The 20,218-nt window shown below is 43.8% G+C and overlaps 1 protein-coding gene across 3 annotated transcripts in view; it reads right to left on the minus strand.

Moving 5' to 3' along the window:
- SGPP2 (sphingosine-1-phosphate phosphatase 2) overlaps positions 1-20,218 on the minus strand; it is a 144,649-nt gene that overhangs the window by 78,511 nt on the left and 45,920 nt on the right. For all 3 annotated transcript variants that reach the window (XM_043445138.1, XM_043445136.1, XM_043445137.1), the window contains exon 2: positions 8,460-8,618. In XM_043445138.1, coding sequence (XP_043301073.1) covers positions 8,460-8,618 — 159 coding nt within the window. The remainder of the gene's footprint in view (positions 1-8,459; positions 8,619-20,218) is intronic.

The raw sequence follows: 20,218 nt of genomic DNA on the forward strand, positions 1-20,218 counted from the left end.
CAGTGAGTGCCCTGAGCAAAGTCTCACTGCTAGGATTATAGTCCAAGTCTCCTGATATTTTAACCTGGTCCATGGCTCTGTGCCCCAATTGTCTATCCTCACCCCCAACACAGCTGCTTGGGCCAAATACAGTCAACATGTGCATTAGCCAGAGATGGGTGGAGTTGTGCTGCACAGGGAGCTGGGTTATATTGTCTTGGAACTCTGGACCAAAAGACAGGAAGTTACCAGCTGGCATCAGGAGGTAAAGAGGCAGATCCGTGGAGTCACTGCTTAATTGTAGCAGAAACCAAGCTGTTCACTGACATCAGCCCCTGTGTGGTTCTGGCTCCTACGGAACTCCTTGTAACCTGACATCATCTCCACTTTCTGGAGCTAGTTTTGAGTGGAAACCAAAACCAACACCCTATAAACACCATCCTCGTGTTCCTTTCATGGTATTGATATTTCAGGATCAGGAACCTCTGTGTGTATGTGTGTGCAAAGTCGTGTCTGATTCTTGGCAACCCCATGGACTGTAGCCCACCAGGCTCCTCTGTCCATGGAATTTCCCAGGCAAGAACACTGGTTGTCATTTCCTCCTCCAGGGGATTTTCTCGACCCAGGGATTGAAGCTGCGTCTATCGCATCTTTTGCATTGGCAGGCGGATTCTTTACCACTGCACCACCTGGGAAGCCCGGGAACCTCTGAGTGTGCAAGTGTGCTAAGTTGCTTCAGTCACGACCGAGTCCTTGTGACCCCATGGACGGTAGCCCGCCAGGCTCCTCTGTCCATGGGATTCTCTGGGCAAGAATATTGGAGTGGGTTGCCAGGCCCTCCTCCAGGGGATCTTCCCGACACTGGGATCAAACCCTGTCTCCTGCACTGGTGGAGTCTTTAACACTATGGCCACCTGGGAAGCCAGGAGCCTCAGACCAAACCTCAGAGCTGCTGATAGAGGTGGAAGCAGCCCCCCTCCCCCAACATCAACACTCCTTGATTTCATTCAAAGAGTTCATCAAAAGCCATAAATTCAGATGGATTGAGGGGGGCTTCCCTGGCCATCCGGTGGTTAAGACTTCTCACTTCCACTGCAGGGGGTGTGGGTTTGATCCCTGGCCAGGAGCTAAGATACTGCATGCTGTGTAGTGTGACCAAAAATTTAAAAAAAAAAAAAAAAGATTGAGGGAATTAAAAAAAGAAAAACAAAAACATGAATTATTAGAAGAGAGATTACCCCTGCCTGGAAATGCAGAAGCAACCAGGGCCTTCAACTAGACCTTCAACAATCAGAAAAACTGAGAACAGTTTGGATAGGATGACAATTACTTAAAAATAACCACATATGGACAGAATGGTGAGGACTGTATCTTTTGATATCATGTAAAAGAAGTGTTTACAAATGGGGAAAAAAGGGGGAAGGAAAACTCCCAAGACAAATTTAAAACTTTCTGGAGTTCGGGCAGTGAGAATCAGGTTTTTTAAGGGCTGGTTGCCCCCGAGTAAACTATTTCACGGCCAGGGAAACTCCAGGTCAGAAAGATTTGGTGCCTGAAGGTGGGAGTCCCAAATTCAAATGTTTTATACGGTCAAGGACTTCCCTGGTGGCTCAGTTGGTAAAGAACCTGCCAATGTAAGAGATGCGGGTACGATCCCCGGATCAGGAAGATCCTCTGGAGAAGGCAATAGCACCCCACTCCGGTACTCTTGCCTGGGAAATCCCCGGACAGAGGAGCCTGGCCGGCTACAGTCCATGGGGTCGCAAAGAGTAGGACACGACTGAGCCCGCATGCACGCACATACGGGCCATGGAGGTCACAAAAGGTAAGACAACAGAGTGGTGAGGTCTCTGCCTAAACTAATGTGAACACCTTGCATCAAAGCATTGAAATTCAATTTTAAGGGATTTTCTTCTATTGATGATACCATCAACTTACATACCACTTCTCAAACTCTTAAATTTCTAAAAATCGTATTTAAAGACACATGGCCTCTGAGACATGGAAAATCAATAGTTCAATCTCACTTGATGCTAACTGATAAAAAGAGATTAGAGAAGCCCCTTTAAAATATACTCAAAAGACAGACTGAAAATTCTCAAGAGTTAACACAAGTGGCATCTGAAAAAAATTTTTAGTGAAATTAAAAATATATGAAAATTAATGGAGGTACCATTATGCTACCTCATGTTACAGAGCTGAACACCATGCAGTTTCAATGAAATTGGAGCTAACCTTTTTAAGACACAAGCAATATTCTATTTTCTTTTTTGGTGGGGCTGTCTCCACGCCAAAATGGAAGACAGGAGATCAGATAATCACTCAGCTGAGCAGTGACTCCTAAAGTTCTATGGATAACATCTCTTATGAGGATCTAATGAACAATCCATTCATGGCCTTTTCTGTCCCAAAGTCAAAGATTCTACTGAATCAAAGGACAGGTTAAAAACCTTGATAAGTGACAGAGGAAAAAAATGCCTCACTGATGTTTCTCAGCTAACTTAAAAAAAAGCTTATCTAAGTTTCCTGGGATAAAATACCTTGGACTTGTCAATAAAGGTCTATGAAAGACACTTAAGGAGTAGATAAAGTTAATAAATGCCATATGGGCAAAACTGAAATGCAATTATAGCAAATATGCAATGGAAGAGAACCTAGGGCAAGTTGTCTGAATGCTTAAAGCCTCAACTTCAATATCTCGTAAAAAAAAAAAAAAATCAACAGTGAAGGCTGTTAGTGTAGTTCAGCAGTGTTTTTCTAAGAAACAATGGTGGCCCTCTCTAGCACAAGAGGCCTTAAGGCCTCTGAATCCAAAATGATTCTTTCTACATGTTAGTTTCCTGATTGCCAATAGTCATGTTTCAGGTTCTGGCAGGATTAAATTAGGTAATATATGTAAAGCAGTATTACACTGAGTATCCTCAACATGTAATCATGGCTTGTTATTTGAAGTATTACTATCCCAATCTATAAAATGATAAAACTGATACCAACCCATTGTTACGAAGATCAAAAAAGATAATGAACATGGGGATGCCAACAAATGCAATTAACAGAGGTGGAATAGACAGGAAGAACAATTATAACTGTGATAAGAAAGCTGTTCTTGTAACCATAAATTCTGTTAAGCTGCTTCAGACAATATGAGTCACTCCTAATATAACAAATTATTTTTAAAAGCTATAAAACCTGCTGAGACTTCATCCAATGACAACTGTCAAATTAATATGCAATTTGTCAAGAGATCTGGCACTCTTGAACATAGCTACCTTCCAAAGGATTTTGAGGGAGATAAGATGTTTAAAGTTAGGGGACTTCAAATTCTGTCCCTTACATAATAAACATTTCTTCATCCTCACCCCTTAAAGAGGCAGCCACTACTTTAGTGATATCCCTTACAGGAGACAGGCTGCCACAGCAGGAAACTGACTGCACAAAAGAATCTCACCCCATCTCCATCCCAGGTGGCCCTAGTGGTCAAGAATCCGCCTGCCAGTGTGGGAGATGGAAGAGATGTTGGTTGGATCCCTGGATTGGGAAGATCGCCTGGAGAAGGGAATAGCAACCCACTCCAGTATTCCTGCTTAGAGAATCCCATGGACAGAGAAGCCCGGAGGGCTACCGTCCATGGGGTCGCATGGACTCAGACATGATTGAGGGACTAAGCACTTCGCATGCATGTCCACCCCATGTCCGGCCCACCTCCCCTCCCAGCTCCCTGTAACACCATCAGGAATTTTCCTTCCCTCCACCCAGTTTCAACAGTGGAGCCAAACCAAGCCTCTCCCATTATTATCTCCACAACTGAGGACAGAGCAACCACCTTCCCACCTCTCAGTATTTGCCCCCTCCAAACCTCTACCTCCCTTTGCCCTTTTTTCCTTACTTCCCTCCAACTCTCCTTGGACTCACCACTGTCTCTCCACCATTAACTGCCAGGAATGCCTCACTGATATGAATTACACAACTCTCTACGTGGGTGCCTTGTGGATCTGACCATTCACTCATCTCTAAAAGCAAATACAGGTTGCCTAAGCTCACGATGAATAGCACACTCAAAGGCTGTTCATTCCTCTCTCAGGTGAAGACTTGACTTGCCCACTCTCTGACAAAAGACTCGTAATTCTACCTCAAGTCGGAAATCCTGTGAGTGCTCTGAAATCAGGACTCCAAATTAAAAACCACCACCCACGATAACAATCAGAGTCCCATAAACATTGCCTCCTACGGGGTCTAAAGATTTTCAGTTCAGTTCAGTTCAGTCACTCAGTCGTATCCGACTCTTTGCGACTCCATGAACTGCAGCACACCAGGCCTTCCTGTCCATCACCTACTCCCAGAGTCCACCCAAACCCATGTCCATTGAGTCGGTGATATCATCCAACCATCTCATCCTCTGTCATCCCCTTCTCCTCCTGCCCTCAATCTTTCCCAGCATCAGGGTCTTTTCAAATGAGTCAGCTCTTCAAGAAAATTAGAGTGACCAAGGGAACATTTCAAGCAAAGATGGGCTTAATGAAGTACAGAAATGGTATGGACCTAACAGAAGCAGAAGATATTAAGAAGAGGTGACAAGAATACATAGAAGAACTGTATAAAAAAGATCTTCACGACCCAGATAATCACACTGGTGTGATCACTCACACTCACCTAGAGCCAGACATCCTGGAATGTGAAGTCAAGTGGGCCTTAGGAAGCATCACTACAAACAAAGCTAGTGGAGGTGATGGAATTCCATTGAGCTATTTCAAATCCTGAAAGATGGTGCTGTGAAAGTGCTGCACTCAATATGCCAGCAAATTTGGAAAACTCAGCAGTGGCCACAGAACTGGAAAAGGTCAGTTTTCATTCCAATCCCAAAGAAAGCCAACACCAAAGAATGCACAAACTACTGCACAATTGCACTCATCTCACATGCTAATAAAGTAATGCTCAAAATTCTCCAAGCCAGGCTTCAGCAATACATGAACCATGAACTTCCAGATGTTCAAGCTGGTTTTAGAAAAGGCAGAGAGACCAGAGATCAAGTTGCCAACATCTGCTGGGTCATCAAAAAAGCAAGAGAGTTCCAGAAAAACATCTATTTTTGCTTTATTGACTATGCCAAAGCCTTTGACTGTGTGGATCACAATAAACTGTGGAAAATTCTGAAAGAGATGGGAATACCAGACCACCTGACCTGTCTCTTGAGAAACCTGTATGCAGGTCAGGAAGCAACAGTTAGAACTGGACATGGAACAACAGACTGGTTCCAAATAGGAAAAGGAGTAAGTCAAGGCTGTATATTGTCACCCTGCTTATTTACCTTATATGCAGAGTACATCAGGAGAAACGCTGGGCTAGAATAAGCACAAGCTGGAATCAAAACTGCTGGGAGAAACATCAATAACCTCAGATATGCAGATGACACCACCCTTATGGCAGAAAGTGAAGAAGAACTAAAGAACCTCTTGATGAAAGTGAAAGAGGAGAGTGAAAAGTTGGCTTAAAACTCAACATTCAGAAAACTAAGATCATGGCATCCAGTCCCATCACTTCATGGCAAATAGATGGGGAAACAGTGGAAACAGTGCCTGACTTTACTTTTCTGGGCTCCAAAATCACTGTGGATGGTGATTGCAGCCATGAAATTAAAAGATGCTTACTCCTTGGAAGGAAAGTTACGACCAACCTAGATAGCATATTAAAAAGCAGAGACATTACTTTGCCAACAAAGGTCCATCTAGTCAAGGCTATGGTTTTTCCAGTGGTCATGTATGGATGTGAGAGTTGGACTGTGAAGAAAGCTGAGCACCGAAGAATTGATGCTTTTGAACTGTGGAGAAGTTCAAAGTCTTGGAGAAGACTCTTGAGAGTCCCTTGGACTGCAAGGAGATCAGGCCTGTGTGTTCACTGGAAGGACTGATGTTGAAGCTGAAACTCCAATACTTGGCCACCTGATGCAAAGAGCTAAAGATTTTCCCGATCCCTCAAGAAGTTTTCCACCCTCAGAGGGCAAGATAACTGATCTCAAACTGGCTGTACACAGTATAAGATATTGCTGGATTATTAAAAATATTTTGCATCATTTACGACACTCAACTACCATAAAAGTTGGATTTAAAAAAAAAAAAATCTCAGAAAAAGGGGCCTCCCTAGTGACTCAATGGTAAAGAATCTGCCTGCCAATGCAGGAGACATGAGTCAGGAAGATCGCCTGGAGAAGGAATTGGCAACCCACTCCAGTAGTCTTGCCTGGGAAATCCCATGGACAGAGGAGTCTGGCAGGCTACAGTCCGTGGGATTGTAGAGTCAGACACAATTTAGCAACTACACGAGAATCTCAGAAAATAAATGATAAGAAAAGGAATGCAAGTACCATGGATCTTGGGTGCACATTCACATCCTAAGAACAGGAGTGCTCCCAGCTCCCCCTCTTCCCCCAGCCACTCTAGAGGACACCATCAGCTCTGTAGGAACGGAAGGCACTTCAGAAAGGAGGGGGACAACTGCACTAATGTTCATCTCTTCCAAGATTCTTATGCTTTTGACATTCTCATTGGATCATATTTTTAGACATAAGCTAGATTTCAGAAGAGGGCTGGCTGGGAGACAGAGACGGAGAAAGGAAACGGTGACTTGTAGCGAGAGAGAGAAAAGGAGCCAATAATCAGGAAGAATTAGGGGCCAAATAATCCTGACCACAAGCCTGAGGGACCTTACTTGTCCTTTAGGCCGGAGACTTCAGGCCAGGCCTTGAAGTCTGCATTTCAAGGATGCTTTTTTCAGCTGGCATATAAAGCTTTTAAAATGCAAGCCTAGGACTTCCCTGGTGGCCCAGTGGATAAGAATCTGCGGGCTAATGCAGGGGACACAGGTTTGATCCCTGGTCTGGGAAGACCCCACATGCTGTGGAATAACCAACAAGCCCATGCGCCACCACCGCTGACCCTGCGAGCCAAACAACTGAAGCCCAAGCGCCCCGGGGCCAGCGCTCAGCAACAAGAGAGGCCACCGCAAGGAGAAGCCCAAGCACTGAAATGATGAGTAGCCCCCTACTCACTGCAACTAGAGAAAGCCCGCACAAAGCAACCAAGACCCAGTGCAGCCAAAAATAAATAAATAAAAATCATCTTTGAAAAACTGTAAGCCTTCATTTAAAGACTTCACAGGAGAAACAGATCTGACAATTCCACCCTGTTTTTCCTCTCTCAGGCACAGGTGGAGGGGGAGGGCAGCCACTCCCAGTGCCCCAGCTGCCTCCCCACCCACCAGCCACCTCCCCACCCACCAGCCCTCCCCACCCAGCACTTCTATTTCTACCCCCTGCCTTTTGTGACATTTGCATTTATGGCTCCAAACAAGACCCATCTCTCACTTCTACAGATGAGAAAAATAAAGCCCCAGACGAGCAGCCACAGCTTCCCAGAACAGAGCCACCTGAGAACCCTTTACCCACGCCCAAGTGCTTCTGAAGCTCAGTTTTCAGGTGGAATTTTGAGTTAAGGAAACAGCCGTGCTGGCAGCCATGTCCCTGAAGCCACCCTCTCCTGGCTAAACAATCTTTGACCTAAGAATTGATCTTTCAGACTTTCGCCTTCGTGGACTCATCACTATGCATTACGTGCTTATAGCAACCTGCAGATCCCTTCCACATGCTAGGCCACGCCGAAAATGTCTTCAGGATTATTCTTAAGATGCACATTATTAACACTGTTTTACAGGCTCAGGCACACAGACAGGTGCATTGGCTGAGCTGCACTTGAACCCAGGCCAATCTGATCCCAGGGCCTTGATGCTCACAGCACACTTTGCTACTATCTCCCTCAATTAAAAAAAAAAAAAAGTCAGAACTTAGTCCTGAACAAAGTTCAATGATAGGGTCTGAAATAAAACATCAGAAGGGGCTCCACTGTTTCACCTGGAATTGTCAATGGGTTTCCATGTATAGGCCAGCTGCCCCCCTAATACTAGAAACTCCATCAAATTAAAGCTGCCCTGCCTTATATGCCTTTGTGTCTAATAGGTACAGAGTAGTCACACTTAAAACCACTTGGAATTAAGTCACACTTAATACCACATCATGTCTCTCCTCTCCTAGGAATTCCAAGTGGTATTAGTCAACAACTCCTATTTTCAGTTTTTGATGAAATTTTACTAAAAGGAGCTTCTTGAGAGGAGGCATTTTATGCCCCATCTTGGGTTCTGGGCTACAGTCCATGTGGTCACAAAGTGTTGGTCATGACTGAGCATGAACACATGCACCACCACTACTTGGATTCTCAGAAAGGTCATTTCTCTGAACATGATCTCTCTCCTCTCCTAGTCTTACTCACACAAAGCTTTAAAACTTTTTTCCTTTCATTTTCCCAAAGTAAACCAGGTAAAAATTCAGCTCTAAGTGACTTTTTAAAAGAGAGCAAATATGCAGAGTACTCGAATACCAAAGCAGATGGCTGTTGTAGAAACAATCCTGGTCCATAAGTAATATTAATACTTACAACCCATATGATGGTCAGTCTTCTGGACAAATAAGGATCTATATTCCAGTGAGTGAATGGAAGGAATGTGATGTAGAACACTTCTTGTCCCAAAGCAGCTGAAAATCGGAACAGGTAATAGTAGAAATAATTCTTCACGACGTACTTCTCTACATAAGCCTAAAAGACAAAAGTTAAAAGGCTCTGTGAGTTCACTGAACAGGTCACTATAAAGACGAGTTTTAAAAACCTCTGCCTGGGGACCTCTCTGGCCATCTACTGGTTAAAAGTCTGTGCTTCCACTGCTGAAGATGTAGGTTCCATCCCGAGTAGGGAAGCTAAGATCCCTCATGCTTCATGCTGCAGCCAAAACAAAAAACAAACAAGAGAACAACAACAAAAACCACCTCTATCTACAACTCACGGGGTTTCAGTTGCTAAGTTGCTGCCTCCTTTTCCATTATTAATTACTGGTTGGCCGAAAAGTTTTTTCATGTTTCCGTATATGTAATAGGAAAAGCTGAGCGAACTTTTTGGCCAACCCAATGCATTATCATTACTGTCCAAATACCGTGTTACTGAACATCTATCTACCCACCCTGATGTGTCCACACAAACACAGATAATGTTTTGCTGATATTGTTGCAGTTTAGTCACTAAGTCACATCTGACTCTTTTGCGACTTTATGAACTATATAGCTCGTCAGGCTCCTCTGTCCATGGGATTCTCCAGGCAAGAATACTGGAGTGGGTTGCCATTTCCTTCTCCAGGGCATCATCCTGACCCAGGGATTGAACCCATGTCTCCTACACTGGCAGGCGGATTCTTTACCACTTCATAAAATTAAAGTAGTAATATCCAAGACAGAAATATCAGGGGAAGACACACACACAAAAAAATCAAAGCCTTTCTCCTGAGTACACAGAAAGCTAGAAACTCAAGGGAGAGGAACTTTATGAGAACACTGTGTGGGTCTATGACTGTGGTGGTTTCCCAGGTGGTGCTAGTGGTAAAGAACCCGCTTGCCAATGAAGGAGACATAAGAGACCTGGGTTCGATCCCTGTGTCAGGAAGATCCCCTGGAGGAGCGCACAGCAACCCACTCCAGTGTTCTTGCTTGGAGAATCTCATGGACAGAGGAGCCTGGCGGACTGCAGTCCATAGGATCACCAAAGTCGGACACAGCTGATGCAACTTAGCATGCATGCACGCTTATGGTAGACAGGAGAATGGCCCCAAAGATGTCCACACCCTAATCCTTAGAACCTGCAAATATGTTATGTCACGTGACAAAAAGAGGTTTGCAGATGTAATTAATGATCTCGAGGTCAAGGGGCCACCCTGGATTATGTGGATGGATTCAAGGTAATCACAAAATCTTTAAAAAACAGGAGGCAGAAGAGTCAAGTCAGAAACCGGTCAGAATCTGAAGATGCTACATTGTTGACTCTGAAGATGCAGGAAGGAGCTATGATTCAAGGAATACAGGCAGCCTCTAGAAGCTGGAAAAAGTGAAGGAAAGAAGCGACCCTCTGCTTGAGGCTCCTGAAGGAAGGCACCTTTGCTGATGCCTTGATTTCAGCCAAATAAGAACCATTTGGACTTCTGCCTTCCATGCATTCTGTAGCAGAATAACCCGTGTTGTTTTAAGCCACGACTTTTGTGCTAATTTGTTGTGGCAACAAGAGCCAGCTAATATGAAGACTTTAGAAAAATCACTTGCTGATGGATGTTTGTAATTTACCTTCTAAATGGGATTTGTTAAGTCAACCCACTACAGTGACAACCTAAAGAAACAGCAAGTACACCTGGGCCTGCTAAAATGCACTCCCATTTTCTATCATCCTGGTAGTAGACAGGGAGAAGAGGAGAAAAAAAAAAAAAACACTTAAGGTTTTACTAGGAGTCTTTACTAGGAGTAAACAATCTATTTTAAAATATGATATATGTCCTCAAATTATGGTATAATTGTAATGAACTTAAAAAAAGTCACCCTGCTAAATGAATCAAAAAAATAAGAGTTTTAATGTTAGTGAAGGTAGCCATGAACTTCATAAAAATAAAATCAAAGTAAAAAGCCAGTACTGAAAATGAGGAGGAAAAAAGGCAACCCTCCCACAGGATTGACTCTGTAAAGGGTCTTGCAGGTCTGGATTTTTCGCTTGTTTTTACACAATGTCTGAGGTCCTTGAATCCTGGGGGAATTCAGAGAATAAGTTATATGCATTTATTCTGCAAATTTCCATTGTCTATGATGACTCAGAACTTGGGTTGGGTGCCAGGAATATTCAGATGAGCCAGGCATGAGGTCTGGCTTCAAGGAGCTCTTATCTGGTGGGGGTGGGTGGGCATCAAAATCTATAATTTGAGGAAATTAATTTTTAAAGGACCAATATTTTATTTGAAGCCTTGAAAAAGGCCAAGAGTGCTTTTATACTTAAAAAAAAAAAAAAAAAGATTGCCTTGGAAATTGCCAGAATATTAACTGTGCTAGACACTGCTGGCTACCTACCAAGTATGCATCACTTTCTCCTCTCTCTGAGGTTCCTGATTTTATTCCAGCATGTCTACCTCCCCTACAGAGCCCAGAGTCTCAGGCGGGAGTTGACATCGCCCTTGGCTCCAGAGGTATATCTAGATTAGTGTAAACCAGTCACGGTTAAGTTCAAATCTTCAGCCTCAAAGCCCAGTGGTACATGGCACTATCTTCGAGAAAGTTATTAGTCAGAAGCATACAACGTAAGTCTGAAGTTCATCTCTCTTTGGGGAGCAACTTTACTTCTAAGTGAATTCAAAGGAGAGAGAATGGATCCATCCTCAAGAGTAAGACAATAAAGCACAAAATGAATTAAATAAGGAAGTGTATAGTTCTACCTCTCTGCCAAGATAACCATGGCTAGATGTGCAGAAGAAGTCAAGGGACCGTGATGAATACTTAAGTGACAAACTCCTCCGTCCTCCTTCTGTCACTCATCATCTATAAGTGAGGACTAATCTCTACAGACTCTGTTTTATAAACACACATCCAACAGGCTTGACCTTTGGCCAAATGCTGTGAAGAGACCCTTTGTATGTGAAGATGAGTTATTTTAACGCACCAGCTGCCAGGTACACTTGGGACTCTCTCCTGCTTTGAAGCTTTAGGAGAAAAAACTTTTGCCAAACTTTGACGAGGGTCAAGCCCCTCGCTCATGTCATTTCAAGGTACCCAAGGGCTTCCCTGGTGGCTCAGATGGTAAAGAATCCACCCGTGATGCAGGAGATCGGGGTTCGATCCCTGGGTCAGAAGATGCCCCAGAGATGGGCATGGCAACTCACTCCAGTATTCTTGCCTGTGTAATTCCATAGACAGAGGAGACTAGAGGGCCACAGTCCATGGGGTCACAGAGTCACAAACGGCTGAGTGACTAACAAATAATGTACACTTAAGTGTTACATGACATCATAAACAATCAGCAAGATCCATACCCTACCCTAGAGACCTATCTGAGACCAAGTTCAGTACCTTAATCTTAGTAAATAATGGAAAAATTTGCCAAGGATGACAGCAAACTGCTTTAGTGTTACATGTAACTAATCGATATCTTTGAAGTGAAGTGAAGTGAAGTGGCTTAGTCGTGTCCAACTCTTTGCAACCCCATGGACTGCAGCCTACCAAGCTCCTCCGACCATCGGATTCTCCAGGCAAGAATACTGGAGTGGGTTGCCATTTCCTCTCCAGGGGATCTTCCCAACCCAGGGATCAAACCCAGGTTTCCCGCATTGGAGGCAGACGCTTTAACCTCTGAGCCACCAGGGAAGCCCCAATTAGGCATGCTTTTTACAATCTCTTAGGAACTATTTTTATGGTGGAGAACTGAATCCTCTCTAAATCTTAGAAACAATAAGCAAAAGTGAAATTTAAAATATCAACATGTATATGAAGTGAAGTAAAAGTCGCTCAGTCATGTCCGACTCTTTGTGACCCCATGGACTATACAGTCCGTGGAGTTCTCTAGGCCACAATACTGGAGCGGGTAGCCTATTCCTTCTCCAGTGGATCTTCCCAACCCAGGAATCAAACCGGGATCTCTTGCATTGCAGGATTCTTCACCAACTAAGCCATCAGGGAAGCCCCCAACATGTATACAGGGCAGCTAAAGGAGTTTTTAGGTAGCATCTCTATATGTAACTAAATAGCTTGAGAGCCAATATTTGCCTCCAAATTCTTAGGAATTATCCATACTATAAATGATTATTTGTCTTTTCAGAACAAGAATCTAAGTTTCCCTTGTAGGAGATCTCAGTGTGTTTCACTTTAATATATCTCTGTAAAGAAGAATTTTAGTTCCAGGGTGTGTGTTGGTCCCACTGGGAACAATTAGATGGAGCAGAAAAAGGGGGTTAGAAAAAGAAACAGTAGGTAAAGTGAATGGCAGAGAGAAGAGAGAAAACCTGAGAGACAGAAGATCAAGTCCCGGAATGAAACATCTACATTCTACATAACCGGCCATGCACAAGGGGCTTACATCCCAGGCAGTGGGGCTGCATTTCTGGGGCCCAGACTCAGGAGGGAGGCAGTGATTAGCACCCAATTTTTTAAACAAAAGATCAGGACAAGCACTGAATATACAGGTGGGTGGAGAGTTATTTTTAGAAATAAAACATCTCTTAGTATGCCAATCATCTGCCTCAAAAAAGTTTCTAGTAAACCACAGATGATCTGATGGAAATTACCCATATATCCATCATTACTAACTGTTAAACGGTCACTGAAATTCTCATTTGTCTGTTTCACCTATTGATTTATTTTCCTGAAAATGAAAGAAAAAAATGTTTTTTGCAGGAGCAGGGAAAAACACATGATCTCAGTCTTTCAAGGCCATCTTTCCCTTTTGGTCACAAATTCCTCAAATGCACATTCTCAACTAAAATGGGGGGCTTGGTAACCTAATGTTTGGAGGGGAGAACAGCTACTCTGTTTTGCAGGTACCAGAATATTCCATGTTCTCTGCAAGACTGTCTTCAATGGATAACTAAGTCAGGACAGTGAGAGAGCCATACAGCTTCACACCAAGATGAAGATAAAGAATGCTGCCAATATATGCCTTCTTGACGTAGCTCTGCCCCCAAAACACCTGAATGGTGTTTGGTTTTCCAAACACACACAGAGGAGTCCTAAATGCAAAGGAAAAATGGCCAGGTCAGCACCACTGGCGGTAAGAAGGGCTGACCCAGACAGCAAAGAAGTGAATGCCCAGCAGACTTGGCAGCAGGCCCAGCTTCTGAGCTTTCAAAGGAGGAATACAAGAAATAGCTTTTGGCCAAAATAATGCATGACCTTGGGGAAGTCAATTTGCCATTTTGAACCTCAAGAGCCTCAGCCGCAGAGGATGGAGTAGGATTAGTTTAATTGGCTTTTAATATACAAAAAGAAAATTCTGTCCATGGAATTCTCCAGGCAAGAATACTGGAGTGGGTAGCCATTCCCTTTTCCAGGGAATCTTTCTGACCCAGGGATCGAACCTGACCCAGGGATCTTACCGTCTGAGCCACCAGGGAAGCCCCAAGTAGGGAAACGCCCATTAAATAGAATGTTACCCCAGGACCTATTATACAAAATGAGATAAAATGGAAACTAATTGGTTGAAAGTGAGGTGGGGCCCAGGGAACCTCTGTTTCAACTCAGACACTACGTCACACCCCAGCCTCCAAGTTTTTCTCTGGAATAGTCCCTCAAAGCAGTTCAATAATTAGTTTGAAAACCACTGACCTTAATCTCTGCCAGACCTCATATAACTAACCTCCTGTAATGAAACTCTGACCTTGAGTATACAGGCTATAAGCATTCTGATCTTAAGGTCTTCAAAGGACTTGATAAACTCTGCACCAATGTCACTGAAGGTCATATGAATTATCTCCATTTTTTTTTTTTCTTTTTTTCTGATTAGAGCTGTAAATGTAAGGATTCTTCCAAAGGTCGAGTTTAAGATACTACTCTATCTCAACACAGCCAGAAGAAGTTCACATCCCGGGAGGGTAATATCTGAGGCTCCAAGTGGCCTGTATTAAATTGGAAGTGGTAGAAAGAGCTCCTTCTCTTTGGCTGAGAGATCAAATCTCTACAGGGTACAGCACAATCTTCCTTAAAAATAACTTTAGGATTCAAAGCTTTTCTAGAAGACACCAAACAGCAGCATTTCCTTCACCTTGGCTTTGCTTTAGAGAAGTTTTACAGACCAATGACAAAGAGTCAAGGGAGTCCAGATTTAACAGACTTGGAGGAAGAGTCCAGAAAGGGAAGGGTGCAGAGCCGATAGTTAGGAACACGAACTCTGGAGGCAGTGTCTTGGATTAAACCCTGGCTGCTCCAACACTACCTGAATGATCTCACACCTATGAGCATCTCCCAAAGATGCAGCTTCCCCTTCTGCAAATGGGAATAACGATAGTACATACCACATAGAGACGTCGGGAAGATTAAATCGGAGTGTGTTGCTGCTGTATGCCAAGCAGTCAGGTCAGAGCCAGGCAGAGAAACAGCGCCCTAAGACCTACTTCTTGGCCGTGAACGGTGATGGTAGCAGTGAGGATTTCCCAGAAAGCATTTCTCCACTCTAACACGCAAGCGACTCACCCAGATCTTGTTAAAAATGCTGACTTTGATGCAGTTCACCTGCGGCAGGGTTGCGAGTTCTAATCGGCTCTCAGGTGATGCAGACACTGCCAGGGTGCCCACCCACGGACCACACGTTGAGTAGCAAGGGGCAAGGACATTCCCAATGAAGGGTTTTTAAACCCGGAAGGAAGGTTCTTGGGTTTAATTCTCAGTGTTAGAGGAAGCCTCAACTGGAGTTGAAGAGAGTAAGAGAGCATGATCAAAGTGACAGGTGAAAATGCTAGTGACAAACCAGAGGGATTAGTGAATTCCACGGAGGACCCCACAGCAGTCTGAGTGCAAGAACTGAGCCCTGGACCCCCCTCAACCACAGGAGGTCCTGACGGGAGGGGCACGGGGAAGAGGCGTCCCACGGAAATAGCAGCGGATCAACCGACCCACTGATGATGCAGAAAGAAAGAAGCCGTCCCGGGCTCCCTGCCTTCATCTGAGAAGGGTTTGCATAAATTCCTGGATGACAAATCCAAAATTAGTCAAAGAGCCATGAAGCGTGAAAAACATTCCTAACCTCTCAGACCATCACAGAAGAAGAAATCTCATTTCCCTGAAAAGAGCTCTTGCACCACCATCAGAATCCTGGCTTGGAGACAAGGTTCTCTGGCTCTGCAGGCAGGAGTATCTGTCCTTATGCTCTCTGCTAAGATTGAGGCAGCACTTTTTTATTTTTTGAGGAACTAATAAGATGAGAGAGTACCGTGAAAGCACATACAATACTATATGTAAAATTAAATAGCCAGTGGGAATTCTGTACCAGGGAGCTCAGACCAGTGCTCTGTGACCACCTAGAGGGGTAGGATGAGGTGGGAGGTGGGAGGGAGGTTCAAGAGGACAGGCACAGACCTATACCTGTGGCTGATTCATGTTGATGTATGGCAAACAACAATATTGTAAGTCAATTATCTTCCAATTATTCCAAATAAATAAATAAATCTTAAAAAAAAAAAGAAAAAAAGAGAGAGAGAGGACTTCCCTGGTGGCTCAGTGGTAAAGAATTTGCCTGCCAATTCGGGGGACGCCAGTTCAATCCCTGATCCAGGAACATCCCATATGGTGCTCCACAACTACTGAAGCCTGTGTGTCCTGCAGCCCATGCTCCACAACAAGAGAAGCCACTGCAATGAGGAGGCCACGCACAGCAACTAGAGTGGCCCCCGCAACTAGGGAAAAGCCCACGCAGCAAGGAAGAACCAGCACAGCCAAAAATAAAAATTATCTTTTAAAAAAACTAACAGGAGAGTATTCCATTAAAATCAATGGTTTTTGGAATTCTAAATTGCTTTTTTAACCCAACTTGGGAAAGCCTTTGTCATTTCTAGTTACATTTGCTATACATTCAACCTACACACGATTCCTCTCATCAGTCACCAGGGGTTGCCATCTTGGCATCATTTTCCATGGTGGGAACACTTCATGTGCTTGCAGTTTGGGGAGGAAAAGGACATTAGCCTAGTCTCCAATCTAACAGTCATTTATGGAGACTGGGGCCTCCAAAGAAACGTCTTCCATAGTGGGAGTGGTGTCCTGAAAGGTAGGCGACTTGGGACTAAAACTCTAGCCTTGCCCACGTTCTGCATGTGCATCCTCAGTCGTGTCCAACTCTTTGCGACCCCATGGACTGTAGCCCACCAGAGTCCTCTGTCCATGGGATTCTCCAGGCAAGAATACTCTTGTGGGTTGTCATTTCCTCCTCCAGGGGATCTTCCCAACCCAGGAATTGAACCCTCATGTCCTAGGGCTCCTAGCATTGACAGGCAGATTATCACTGAGCCACGTGGTAAGAATTTCTAATCTAGAGCCTGGAGATGAGGAAGGGCAAATCTAAGGAACTTGACGCTTCTTCATTAGAGCCTACACTTTGCCAGGTTTGGGTCCTGCTCCCTCTCTCTGAAAGACTAGCTTTGGTGGACATGTCAGGACACACTGCAGAGATGGAGCATTTGTAAAATAAATACTCCAAGTTATTACAAAACAGCAACTAGCATGTTAACACGCCAAGTACAAACCAAGCAATGCCCCCCTTTTTGTTTTAATTGAAAATGGAAAATCTTTTGTAGAGAGAGGCCATATCTACACAGATCATGCATTCACTGCTTAGACTTTCTGCTCAGTCACTTCAGTCGTGTCCGACTCTTTGCAACCCCATGGACTGAACCTTCATCTCCGGCATTTCTTGCACTACAGGCAGATTCTTTACTGCTGAGCCATTTTACACTTTAGGGGTGGAAGACTGACAACATGCGAGATTATTTCATTTAGCAATAAGCACTATGAGGAAATGAAAGCAGGATCAAGTGATACCAAATGATTTGTGTGTGTTGGGGGATGCTCTCCAAGAAGGAGACATTTCAGCTGAGCCCTGCATTGAGAGATGAGCTGGTTCCTTTGGGGTCCAGGCTTAGAGAGACCAGTTAGCAAAAGGCCCCAAAGGAGGAACCAAGCCTGTGTGCCGGGATGTGGCAGGTGGAAAAGAGAGAGAGGAGATGAAATTAAGAGCAGAAGCTAGATCAAGCCAAGGTTTGGCATCTCAGCTGAGAATAACAGCAAGTCTGAAATGTTCCAAATAAGAATTTCATTATTTGAACTCTGGCAAAGCTAAAACAAGCTTTGGCTCTGAAGCCAAGGGAAAAAGCCACGCTTTGATTCTTTTGTTTTTAATTTCTTAAACTTAATGGAGAAATATTAACTAGCAATGCTAAACTTAAAAGCCCCTGGGGGTGGAGTCCCATTGTTTGCCCAGTGAGGTAGATGTGCATTTTCTTGAATTTCCATCTCTTTCCTAATATGCTTCCATCACTTTTAATTAACTCTCTCTCTTTTTGTTTTTTTTTAAGTTTAGGAAATCAAGACTTTGCAACTTACAAAGAAAATTAAATGATGATCACTCAGGAGGCCTTAGGAAGATTGACAGTGTCCCTTGAAGGAGAAAACAGAAGGGACAAGAATGCATGAGGGTGTCCTCTTTCATCTTGCAGTTCAGATAGAATTAGTTGGGTGATCTGAGATGTCGTCTCTGTGCTTGGGTGATTAAAATTTCACGATGGCGAGACTGAAAGTCAATAAAATGGAAGAACAACTTCTTCGAATAAAAGAGCTTGAAAGGGAACGGCACGCTAATCACTTTCATCTGCTTCATTGGCATTTGCTGGGATTACTCAGTCTGTGTTCCAGAACAAGAGGGAGGCTCAAGAAAACTGAACTGAACGTGGCTTTTATTTACAGTGACATTTTCGTTGTAGCCTTTTCCACAATTTGAGCTTTGCTTTCCTCTGGACCATCCATCAGATTTCAGTTCCTCCTCTGAATGTTTGATAATTTCTTTCTCTTTCCCCCGGAGACCAGCTCTCATATCAGGCACCATCAGGAAGGGTGAAAGGGACAAGGATTATTAACTTCTGTGAACCAGGGTGACAACAATGCTCCACCTGAACCTAGAACTGGATCTCACAGCTCGATAAAATGCTGCCTCGTCATCACTGTTAGAACTGAAACAGAGAGTATCTGCTGAGGAACCAGATATAGGATTGAGAGAGACAGAAAAGAGAGAATGAGAGGGGAGGACAGCACTTGGCAGAGACCAGAGACAGGGCCTCTGTGAGAAGTCCCTCCACGGTCAGTAAGAGCAACCCGAGTTGACACAAAGAAGAAAAATCACAGCTCTCATTTTTAGAGCGGGTGGGAGAACCAGCTGCCTTTTAAATTCTCAGGATGTCTTAAGAACTTAACTGTTTTGCAAAACAGTTTGGATCTGCTAAAACCTGAACCACATTGTTCCAAACATTCTTCCATTTAATTGTTAAGCCCTTGTGTGTTCAGGGAGATTTTTGATGCAGATGTTTCTGATTCATTTATATTAACTTATCAAAAGGACATTTGGACGAGCTATAGGATGTTCAAGAAGGAGTCTTATAAGCTTGGGTTCGTTAGTTTGAATGCAGGAATTCTACCCCCTACCCGGATGCACATACTCCGAATTCAGAACTTGGAAGGACTGACTCAGTTCTGCTATAACCTGGCAGCAAGGACTCACCCACTCCTAATTCCCTTCAAGAAACATTTGCTAAAGATTTATAAAGGCACCACCAAAATATGGGTAAAGGGGGTCAAAGATATAAACTTCTATTTATAAAAATAAGTAAGTCATGGGGAATTAATGTTCAGCCAGGGTGACTACAGTCAATAAGACCATAATTGCATGTTTGAAAATCTGCTGAGAGTAAATCATAAAGGTTTACACCACAAGGAAAAAAATTCTGTATCTGTGGGTGGTGATGGACACTAACTAGTCTTGTTGTGATGATCATTTTGCAATATATACAAGTATTAAATCACTGTTGTACACCTGAAATTAATATAATGTTATCTGTCAATTATACTTCAATTAAAAAAATTTTTTTTCCTTTTTAAAAGGCACCACCAAAATGTAAGAAACTATTCAGATACATCTTAAGTATACATCATCCTTGGTGACCTTTTATGTACGGAGATTTAAAAACAAGGGTTCCCCAGTGGCCCAGTGATTAAGAACCTGCCTGCCAGTGCAGGGGACATGGGTTTGATCCCTGATTCGGGATTTCCCACATGCTGTGGAGCAACTAGGCCTGTGTGCCACAACTACTGAGTTTCTGCTCTAGAGCCCAGGAGATGCAGCTAGTGAGCCTTCGTGCTGCAACTACTGAAGCCCGCACGCCCTAACGCCAGTGCTCCACAGCGAGAGAAGCCACCGCAGTGAGCTTTTCTTTCTTGATCCCTCCCTGCCCCTCTCTGGGGCACTGTTCTTACATGGTGATGGGCATCACAGGTAAAGCAGGGATGGGGCATTCTGCTGAGAGGGTCTCACTCCCTGCATGCTTCTAAGGGCCTTGTCTACACCAAAAGTTCTTGGGAGGCTCCATCAATTTCCGTCACATTTTCAAACCACAGTTCCCTCTGGAAGCCTATCTCTGAGCAAGTTTAAAGCCACTGGTCACAAAAATAAACTTAGGAAAAGCTTTGAAATTGTGCGTACACACATAAAAGAACATTAAGAAGAAAGCCATGCTGGGTGAGAACAATGGTCCTCCCCGCCCAGCCTGTCTCTGGGCACACTGATTTCTAATGCCCCGTGAGGGTTGTTTTTCGTTT

This window comes from Cervus canadensis, chromosome 24, assembly GCF_019320065.1.
Source record: "Cervus canadensis isolate Bull #8, Minnesota chromosome 24, ASM1932006v1, whole genome shotgun sequence".
In the NCBI taxonomy this organism is placed as follows: Eukaryota; Metazoa; Chordata; class Mammalia; order Artiodactyla; family Cervidae; genus Cervus; species Cervus canadensis.